The 11626-nt window shown below is 38.5% G+C and overlaps 1 protein-coding gene across 1 annotated transcript; it reads right to left on the bottom strand.

Annotated features, from left to right (window-relative positions):
• Positions 1-1017: 1017 nt before the first annotated feature.
• LOC140935401 (cytochrome P450 4F12-like) lies at positions 1018-11598 on the bottom strand. Its single transcript, XM_073384953.1, has 5 exons — positions 11312-11598; positions 9648-9889; positions 7624-7917; positions 5413-5917; positions 1018-2910 (listed from the first exon to the last, which is right to left on the bottom strand). The coding sequence occupies exons 1-5, from the start codon at positions 11526-11528 to the stop codon at positions 2681-2683; spliced, it is 1488 nt and encodes a 495-aa protein (XP_073241054.1). The 5' UTR covers positions 11529-11598; the 3' UTR covers positions 1018-2680.
• Positions 11599-11626: the final 28 nt, after the last annotated feature.

Here is an 11626-nt window from a genome sequence, read left to right as displayed (position 1 = left end):
CATGTCGATGTAGCAGCTACTTATAACAACTTGGCAACAGTGTATTGGAGCCTGGGAGAATACAATCAAGCCAAAGAACTTCACGAAAAAGCACTTGTGATTTGGAAGAAGATTAACGTTGAAGATCATGTCAATGTAGCAGCTACTTATAACAACTTGGCAACAGTGTACTGCAGCTTGGGAGAATACAATCAAGCCAAAGAACTTCACGAAAAAGCACTGGTAATTTGGAAAAAGATTTTAGGCGAGGATCATGACAATATAGCATCAAGTTATTTGAACTTGGCAAAAGTGTACCGCAACCTGGGAGAATACAACCAAGCCACAGAGCTTATCGAAAAAGCACTGATAATTTGGAAAAGGATTTTCGGTGAAGATCATGCTCATGTAGCAACAAGTTATAACGACTTGGGTTCAGTGCACTACAGCCAGGAAGAATACAATCAGGCAAAACAGTTTCAAGAAAAAGCACTAATGATTAGGAAAAAGATTTTCGGAGAAGATCATCCCGATGTAGCAGCAAGTTATGACAACTTGGCTTCTGTGTACAAAGCCCTTGGGGAATACAATCTAGCCAAAGAATACTCGGAAAAAGCACTAATGATAAGGAAACGGTTTTACGGTAAAGATCATACCCACGAGTTGGCATAACAGTGCGGCGATGAAGTGTCGTCATCAGTGTTGAAAAGGTTCACGGTCGAATTCCTTTGGTGAACTTTTCTTTTTTTGAAGAAAGCCCTTCCTTCATTTCGATTTTTTTGTTGTTGAACTGAAACTTTTTCCATATGGATCGCTATTATAATGTGCCGGTAGTTCATTAAAGCTTGAAAAATTTTCCTCGTAAAACGCGGGCAAGTTGTCTGAGATTATCACTTGGTAATTGCAGTTCATTTGAATTCTAAGCACCCATTACCATAGTCTTAAAGAACAGGACATCTCCATGATCTGGGGAGTATTTTATTTAAATCAAACTGATATCACCTTCATATTGTACAAACCTTTGACTGAATTCATCGTGATATATTTTAATGTGTCAAACTATCTCAGACTCTCTTCTGTAACACATTTTATGTTCCATATTTGGAAAAATCCTATTCCAAGGTCTCTCTTTACTGTGATCTGTTTATATGAGGTGAATGCCAGGGAGATTTTCTACTCAGAAAGACCTGATCATGACCCAAGGCACTTTATTTTACAAGATTCCTTGTATCCCTGGGAACATTTCTTAACTTTATCTTACTGATTTTAAATACCCCTTGGTCAGCCCTAGGGTTCTCCCTTCCCCCCTACGGGTTCCTCTCCCCCAACGGGGTAGCCATTGACAGGTGCATAAGGTCCCTTTAGAACTGGTAAGGTAGGACAGGACACATTGATATCGTTGTTCGCTGACTTTAATTACTTCTCGAATCGCGTTGAATGTCCAATATGAGCTGCCCTTGTTCCAGAGGTTTTCATTCTGTTAGTTCTTTTTCCTAAGAGAGCCAAACAGAATTGGGTCTCGTAGCGGAGACAAAGAGCCTCAAAGCGTCCAAAGAAGTAGACTACGTAGAATAGGCTACTTGCGAGTTCCAAAAACCCTCTAGACTGCAAAACAGTCGGTATTTTTGCGTATTCAAGTACGCGCGAGCAGTCAAACAAAAGGTCTGGAACGAGGCTGAAAACAGAAAGCGAGACTGGGGAGAGACGCTAAAAATACGCTTCGCGCGCGTAAGACTCTTACGCCACGCTTTACAGATTTCTTTACTGATTTTGAGAAAAAAACCGACTGTTTTGCAGTCTAAAAACCCTCAGTCAAATGAGTTTTATTTGCATGAGAATGAAAAATCATGTCCATATCAAAGGCTGAACACTTAACCTCGTTTTGATACAGAGGCGCGGGAGAACTCGGAAATGGCCTATTTATCGCGGGTGACTGCCCCCTCCCCAACACAACTGAAGGGCTCAATTTTGCTTTAGAAAGATTTATTCAAGCTTTGTTGTTGTTTATAGGTCTTCTTCTAAAAACTTCCAGTTGGGTGCCACTGTGTCAGGTCAAGATTGTCCAAGTTCTTTTACGTGTTTTTATGGACCGAGACGAAGTCAAGGTCAGTAAAAACACAAGAAAGAACAAGCCAATATCCAGTACTCTGATTCTTGACCGCACAAGCTTGGTCAGGTCATCTCTCATACTAGGCTTATGTCACGGCGTTTTTACGGACCTGTATATTTTACGACACATTTTAGGGAACTTTTTCCCGCGAAGATAGAATCTCCACCATATCTATGAGCGCATTCGAAGTATAAGATATCAAAAAGGAAAACTAAAGTTATTAAAGGCAAAAAAATATCATTTTTAGGTCTGTAGGTTTTGATCGGTTTGTGGAATTTAAAACTAAAAAATATTCAAAATTTGCGCCAAAACCGTTCTAAAAATTAAACTGGTCCGTGAAAACGCCGTTACATGAGCACATGGAGGTTGTTCACTCCGGGTTATGGGTCCCTGGCTTGGTCAATAAAGGATTTAATAAATAGCCAAAAAGAGAACTCTTCTATTGCGGGACCAACCCAAAAGCTCCGTCAAGGTGAGCCCTTCTAGCCCGCTCGGGTAGCGGCCTATCAAAAAATGGATTCGCTTCATATTGACCGCGTGGGGATTCAGCCATGAAATAAATTGAGATTGCAAATAGCAGTTGATAATTCGTTAATGATTCAGTTTACGTATTCGTAACCGCATTGGTGGATCTGGCCTTGCTGTAAGTCGAACCAAGGGTGTCACAGTGAAACCAGGAACCTCTTCAAATGCAAACTGCCGCAGAAGGCTGATTAAAACGACTTTCATCTCTGCCAAAGCAAACTTGTTCCCGATACAAGAGCGAGGGCCAGCAGAAAATGGTATGAAAGCGTACGGGTGGATGGGCGGATGGGTGTCATCTGCAAAGAGAAAAAAAAAAAAGAAAAGCTGCAGCAATTAAAGACCACCTATATGGCGCGATTTTCCAGTGCAAATATTCCAAAGATCCAACACCAAACCGTCTAAGTGATGATAGGGAGATAAGGGGGAATTAAGAACCGAATGAAGAAAACCGATTTTAAACTTCACTAGCATGCATGGTGGTACTAGTCAGGGAATCAGTATCAATGCTATTATATTAAGGGAGTTTGAGCAGCGACGTTTTTCAGCGACGCAAATCAACCGGAAGTGAGCCTTTTTCTCTTTTAATGTCTTGACGCTGCCAAATTTGTATTGCTAAGGCTTGGTTCCCATTAGCGACATAATGATCATAATCATAATCATAAACATAATCATCATCATAAAGTTGTTATGACCTAGTGGGAACACCCAGATGCAAGGAGTGGAAATTAAAGTGTGTATTCATCGTTTTGAGTGCGATGCTTTAAAAGTGGCTGCCATACAAACCTATGGAATTTATCGCATCGACTACATTTAAGCAAGTTTTTTTTTTTTTTTGCCATCGCATTATCATAATACACAGTGTATTAATCCGGTCTTTTGCTTCTTGAATCAAGACATCTCCTAACAGAAAACAGGGAAAATCAAAGGCGCTTCCGGGTGAGACCAATATTGAAGGCAAGGAAAGCATATGGATTTTATCATAGTCTTGTTCAAGAACTTAACTTGGGAATCGAGGAATAGCCTGAACGGCAAGTTACTGTAACTAGGACGTTCATTGGCCAAAATACAATGAAAGAGCATATCCCATTATGATTATGACTATGAGCGCTAGATTTTGCGTTCCCACTACGACATAAGCATAATCACAAACTTAATCATAATCATAAGAAAATGATCGATCATTTTCTTATGATTATGATTATGTCGATCATAAGCGTCTTTATGATTATGTTTTTTGGCGTTTCCACTACGACATAAGCGACATAAACGCTCTTATGACTATGATTATGATTGTTATGTCGCTAGTGGGAACCAGCCCTAAGTGTTTTTACTCTTTTAGAGACGATCACGGCTAAAGAGTGCCGCTTCCATTTCCGGTTGACGTGCGTCGCTCAAAAAAGTTGCTGCTTGAAGGAGCTGTGTTACGAAATTCACCCAAATTAGGAAATTACAAAATGCCAGTTAAATTAAGAGAAACAAAAAAAGGAACCACTTGAAAACATTAAAGGAAGGTTAAAATCAGGGGCACCCAACGACAATTTTCGGAAAATATCTGTTCGGAAGACGATTTGAGATCTAGAATTTTCGGAACATTTTTTGTAAAATTTCTTGCTTGCCTGTCTCTCCTAGGATTTTCGAACACCTAAAAATTGGGATAATTGCCTATTTTTAACGGATTTTTACCCTAAAAAAGGTCACCTAGAATTTTCGGGAGCCTTTTTTCTGGCTGAAATTTTCAAAGAGGTAAGTTTTGACCCTATAATTTTCGGATCACTAGACTTTCAGCTAGGAAATCCGAACAGATAAAAAGTTTTTAGGGGATAAAAATATGCTATATCTACTGAAAAATACTAAAATACGTTTAACAATGCTATGTTTAAGTGGTTTTGAACTATATTCTCGTTGGGTGCCCCTGTAAAATAACACAACAGATACAACAGATGCCACGGATGGGCAAAACTGAAGAAGATTGAAACGGATTGAAATTAGGGTTTTTGAAAACTGTTCAGCCTAACAGTTTTTCAAAGTTGATCTCTGCCGTTTGCAACTTCAAAAACAATACTCAGGAGACATATTTGTTTGTCTCGAATCTCTGATTTTGTCATTTCTATGTAATTTCTTTGCTTAGTTTAAGTTCCATAGCGATTGAGGGCGAGTAATTGGCAAAATTAAACAAAATAAACTGGACTGCCGTGACACAGCCGCTTTAAGTGTGCTGAAGTTTGTTAAGTGTTAGAGCAAAGTTTGCACTGTATTCTGCTGTTTTTGTTAAGTATTAGAGCAAAGTTTGCACTGTATTCTGCTGTTTTTGTGTTAACGTCTGCTTCAGTTTCTGTACCAGTACGGGCATGCCATTTTTAAAAAGATCTCAGAGAAGATTAGCAACACTGAATTGTCCACACCACAGATCATCCAATTTTATAGACTGGATTCTCATCCAAGAAAGACTCTCAGTAGATTAAAATTGAAGGGTACAGGGAATGCTGTTTTGTTGGGGCATAGCTCATTATTTGTACCACCATAAAGAGGTACAGGCTCCCCCCCCCGTCCCGCTGCAAAACAAAACTGCCGGGTCATTTTTTGGCTCGATATAGGTACTGACTGAAACCACTCAAATCGCAGTCATTTTAGAATTAAGTGCACTGTGCAGTATCAATAAACACAATCACGTTACTCCTGAAAAAGTACACTCCTAACATTTTTATAGAAGACATTTTTATATCAGTCTGTTTTTATAAGAAGTCGCAAAGGCGTAAAGGCTTTTCTGAACACTTAAGATAAAGAGAAGACAAATTTACCTTTCTCATCAAATCTATTTGGATCAAAGGCGTGTGGATCTTTCCAGAACTTTGGTGAATTGTGAACAACATCAACTCCTAGCCCCACATATGTCCCCTTGGGAATCTCATACCCGCCAATGACGTCATTTTCTTTGGCGACTCGAAACATCATAGCTGCTGGAGAATGGCGTCTTAACGACTCTTTGATGACATTTCCCAAAAACTTCATCTCAGCCAGTTTTTCCCAGCTCAGGTCTGACAAATTTGGTATCACCCTTTGAGATTCTCGTCTGATCTCTTCAGCGATCTCAGGATGTCTAGCCAGCTCATACAGTGTCCACGTCAAGGAGACGCTTGTAGTTTCATGACCAGCTAACATAAAGGTGAACACCTGAGCTCGAAGTAGTTCATCATCCATGGCTTCACTGCCGTCCTCGTCCCTCTGGTCCATCAATAAGCCCAGCAAATCTCCTTTGGAATCGGCCATCCCTTCTTCTCTTCTTTTGCGTCTTTCTCTGATGATCTTAATAGAGGCATAATATTTCATCATCGTCATCAGTTTTTTTGCCTTGTTTCAAAACAGTGCAAAGGGTTTACAGATAAATTTGTTTAGGACAGGGGACCTCAAGGAACCATCCGCCGCTTTTAAGAGAGACCACCCGAATGTAAATATATTTTACAAATAACAGAAGTGCGGCGCGCGTTCGGCTTGGCTGATTCCGGATTATTAATTTTTAGTAAAAACTCTAACGTCTTTTTCTTTAAGCTAGGCCGCGGCTAGGTCAGAAAACCAATCGATAAATCGATAATTGTCGATAATCACGTTTTCATTCATATCGATTGTATCCATAAAAATCGATCGTAACAACGTTTTTCGTTGTCAGCGCTATTGATTTTATCGATTTTATCAACATTATCGATTTCATGGTCTTTCATTGCCTTCAAGGTTTAAAACCCAGTAATCCTGAATAATGCATTGAAAACTGGGCCTCGAATGAAAAGCTTGCGAACGGCTAGCGACTGGCGTTATCTGCATAAGTCTTTACTTGCTTTTCCGTTTACTTTCGAATTAAATTTCATTGGCACCCGCCAAGTCGAGTTTCAAACGTGAAACGCTACCGAAATTGTGCCAAATTAGCCTCCTCCCTTTCTCCTTTTCCCAATGAGATTCGGCAGAAGTGAAAATCATAGTTTCCAATGCAAGCAAGCTGAATCAATTGTTTATGATAAGTTTACTCATTTATAACTCTTTAGTAGAGGTACCTCCGTGGACCTAGTCCATGGACCTCTTTGTGGACCACCCCTAATTTTTAAAGATGGATTTTTATCACAGGTCTAAACGAATTTTAGGAAACTTAAAAGGACGAAACTGTGTCAAAGGGGCCATTTCATAGAAGTGTCTCAACAACACTTTTGTCCATCATTGTAGTCTAATGGCCTTAAATCCCTCGAGTATCCTGTAGCTCAGTGGTAGAGCATCAGGACTAGTAACCAGAACGTCATGGGTTTCACTCTTTTCGGGAATACTCAGATTTTTTCTGAGCCCATGGTTGTTATCGCGCAAACCGGTTCTGTAATCAGGGCTGTCAACAACCCATGCTTTGTGATATTGAGAATTGATAGGGAACAAAAGATAGAAGACATCATAACACACGATACATGACGTCATTTGCACAAAAAAATTCTCGTTGACTCTGATAGTCACAAATATTTGCAGTGACACAAAACGCGCAAAAAATATGTTATTACCATTGTAACATTTGTCCTGATTGGTTTTCTTTTTATAATGGCATACGGGAGTTTATGAGGAAACATTAGATGTTAACAGTCAAATAACTGGATCAAACAAGGCAAAATATTTGAAATTTCATTGTTAGAAAGTCGAGTCTACAAGAAATGGCAGCTTTGGCGATTACCCGGGAGATTTCAGACTCTAATCTGGAGACTGGAAGATACGGTTCAAAATCTGAAGTCTCCCGGATTATCCGGAAGAGTAGTTGACAGTACTTTGTAGTTACGTTGTGTTGCACTCATGACTAAAATGCTAGTGGTCATTAAGGAAACACTAGTGTGCGCATGATAGTAAAATGCAACGAGCGGTGGCAGAGTTCTCTCGCTTTCCTATCATTTTGTTCTCTGTGTGAGAGAGCTGACTGCTAGCAGGAAAAACAAAGATAAAATTATGATGGTAAAATTAAAATGATAGAAAAAAACTGTTGTATTATTTACCTTAAGAACAGTTTCATCAGTCTTTTCAAAAGATTTCTGTTCCTTTATATTGTCATCCAGTGGGAGAGAATCATAAAATGGAATAAGCCTCTTTTTCATCAACCGGCCAAAGTTCACTCCTTTTATAACCACTGAAAAAGCTCTTGAGATTTCACTTTCACCAGAAAGCACTGTATTGAAGTTAAAACCAAAAGCACATCTTCCTATAATGTCAAGTGCCAGATGAGCAAGATCTGTTTGGATAGATACCTCTGAGGATCCTTCAGATGAATCTGACACTTTATCTGTCCACAGCTGCAGACATGTATATAAAAAAATTATCAAATTAAAACTGCACCATTTCAGCTGAGAGGAATTAGATACTGTAAATCCTCTGTTAAGCCCTCCACTTATTCCATGCATGTTTGAGTGTGGGGTGGGGGGGAGGGGAACTCAATAGAGAGGGAGTGCTTTTTCATTTTTAGTGAAACGCAGTGCTTTTCTGCTTTTTAAAACATCCAGATGATGGTATCGATTTCTTCTAAAGAACTAGAAGGCCAGGTAGAAGTGAACATGATCTTAAAAATATATGGGTACATAAAAACAAGACAGTATAGATCTATGTAATCTTATGTTTTTAAGGCCAATGGGAAAAGGTCAAGCACGTACATGAAGATGGGTCATACAGTCAAATATAAAAAATAAAAAAAAAATTCCAGGTGGTGAATAAATAATACCAGATCATATCACATGATTACAATTGTGATTAATTAATATGGTCTATTATACACTTTATTACATCCACTTTGAAATCACTGGCTATCCGTGCAATCTGATTGGCTCTCAGCAGTGTGATTTATTCCTAAATCGCACCATTTTTTGCGCTAAATCGCATCTTTTCCAAATCGCGTCATTCATGTTCTAAATCGCATCATTTCTGTTTTAAATCGCACCATTTTTGTTCTATATATTGCATCATTTCTGTTTCGAATACAAAATGCGATGTAAAAGCCTTTTTGTTTCGGCTTTTTAACAAACCGGCTACTCGATCAATAAAATATTAGTACTGACTAAATTCTGCGATTTCAAAATGGATGTAATAAAGTGGTAATTGAACTTCGTGTCGTGCAATTTTGGTCTGAAATCATACTTGTGATTTCAAATCAAACTCGCGCTGCGCGCTCGTTCGATTTTGAAATCACGCGTATGATTTCAGACCAAATTGCACTCCACTTAGTTCAATTACCATTATAAACCCCCACATATAAGAACCAAGATTTTTCCACGTCAGCCTGAACAGGTTCTTATATAATGGTGCTTAACTTGAAATCAGGCTATCTAGGTTCTTAAATGGGTTCTTAATTTTTGGTAAGAAAAAAAATGATAAATTGTATTGGTGGGCGTGGCCTTTTTTATTAAATTATTCACACATTTTGATGCTAGTTACATGGAATATAGTAGAGTGCAAACATATCATTAAAATCACATAAATCATACAAGATAGTGCTAAGTTATGCACATGTTATTGATTTCTATTGTACTTTGGAAATTAAGAACCTACTTCAAAACTTCAGCCTGAAATGGTTCTTACGTGAAGGGTGCTTAAAATGAAAATTTCAGCCTCACAGGTTCTTAAATTTTAGGTTCTTATACGTAGGCTTTTACTGTATTTGGTCTTGAAGAATAAGTGAGAAGGGGAAGGGGCTTAAACTTTCTTCCCATGAAAGTAGGGGGGGAAGAGGGAGAGAGGGAGGTGACTTAATTGAGAAGGGAGACTGACTAGAGGATTTACAGTAGCCACACAAGATATTATTATTTCAAAACAACGACTGCAAAATTATGCACTTTCCTTATCCCATGCAATTTTAGCAAAATTGCTAGTACATCTACATGTGTTCAACATTGCATGAGGGGTTAGGCATATGAAGTTCTCAGTCATTTCATTGGTTTCTTTGCAGCAATTAAAAAGTGACACAAATTTCAATTTTGTCCCAAGACTTAATATAATTCAACATCTTATTCATGATCAAAACAGAAATACTCACAGTGATCAGACTATTTGAAACTTCACAAAAATCATTCACCATCCGACCTAAGTTGCTGTAATGAAATGCAGGGGTGATCATTTTGCGCTGAAGAGTGTGGTCCTTGCCATTGGAAGAAAACAAACCATTTCCAATGCTGGGCATAACTTTGCGTATAAATCGTGAACGCAAATAGTTCTTGGAATTTGTAACAGTAACATGTTTTATAAGATCAGGGTCTGCCAAAAAGACTCTGGTGTCCCCTGTCCAAAAAAAAGGGATAACAAAAGCAGATATAATCAATAGTATTTAATACTCTTGTAAATATCTTAAGGGGCTGGTCATTTAATTATTACCTGTGAGAGGGGGCTGCCACTTTGCTGGGGGGTCACTTTCAAAATCTTGATTGGTTTTGGTGGGCAATTTTAGATAAGGGAGCATTACATGGGGGGTCATTTAAATAAATGAAAGTACATTAGTACCAAGTGTGAATTGAAATTCAATGCAACTGCAGGCATAAATTCTCCTCATTTAGGGTAGGTCACCACAAACTCAGAAAACAGCTGCAAATCATTAATTCCTTCAGCCCTTTTGTCTTGAAATTGGGTGTAGACTGATTGTAATGTTCAATTATTGTACCAGCTGTTAGATCTAACTTGAGAGAAGATTTTACCAGAAACTACCAAATGTTTTAATTAATCAGGGGCACCCAACGACAGTTTTTGGAAAATATCTGTTCGGAAGACGATTTGAGATCTAGAATTTTGGGAACATTTATTGTAAAATTTCTTGCATGCCTGCCTCTCCTAGGATTTTCGAACATCTAAAAAATGGTATAATTGCCTATTTTTAACGGATTTTTTTCCCTAAAAAGGTCACCTAGAATTTTCGGGAGCCTTTTTTCTGGCTGAAATTTTCAAAGAGGTAAGTTTTGATCCCTATAATTTTCGGATCACTAGACTTTCAGCTAGGAAATCCGAACAGATGAAAAGTTTTTAGGGGATAAAAACATGCCTATATTGTCATGAATGCCGAGGGCCGTTCTTCACGATATCACAGTTTAAAGCAAAACAGGGTTTATTTCACAGCTTCGATCCTCACAGTACAATGGCTCGCTCACACACTACACAAAATCGTGACTTTCTTGAATCTATAAGCTTCAGTTTTCAATCCGATCTGTCATCAAGTTCTCTGTCACTCTGACAGACGAGTGAAACTATTAATAACAAAATCTAAAAGGAATAAAATCACGCCATCTCACAATCACGCTACACTCTTGCTTCATAACAATATCTACTGTTTAAATACTAAAATACGTTTAACAATGCTATGTTTAAGTGGTTTGAACTATCTTCTCGTTGGGTGCCCCTGATTAATTTAAGTTGCACATTTGAGGACACTGAACAGCTGCTAGGTGCAGGGAACTCATATTGATCAGAGTGTACATGCTCTATTTACCACTTCTATAATGATTTTAATGTCAATACAACTATAATCTGGAATATTATTTGCAGAAACTAATAAAACAGCAGCTTAAAGGTCAAATTTCCAAACCCCCGGGAATGTCAGTCGCCTCTTGCCCATTTCTCGGCTAAAAAAATAATACAGTTTAAGAGTGTGTGCAGTAAAACAACAAAACTATGCCGCATTATTAGCTTGGATGTTGAGCAGCTGATTGAGCTTACCAAAACCACGATTGTAGCGAAAAATCGGTCCATGCTTCTCACTCCAGTCGCTTAGTACCTTCAAGTGGTTTCTCTCTCTAAGAAAAACCAATGCATGACCCAAAATTGGAACATGACTACTAGCGTAAGGGATTTTTCGCAATGGCGAAAACTCATCCTTAAATGTCCTGTACAGAAGCCATATGATACCAAGAACTACTAATATGAGGAAGAACATTTCAGATGTCTAAAAAATGATTCCAGGGACAAGAAAACAACGCAAATGTTTGAATGTGAGAAAAGTCACGCAAACTCCGCCGCCATTTTCTTTTCGCT

The sequence above is a fragment of the Porites lutea genome, chromosome 4, assembly GCF_958299795.1.
Source record: "Porites lutea chromosome 4, jaPorLute2.1, whole genome shotgun sequence".
NCBI classification, from domain to species: Eukaryota; Metazoa; Cnidaria; class Anthozoa; order Scleractinia; family Poritidae; genus Porites; species Porites lutea.
The sequence above is the reverse complement of the archived record's forward strand: the minus strand, read 5'-3'. Positions and strand labels throughout refer to the sequence as shown.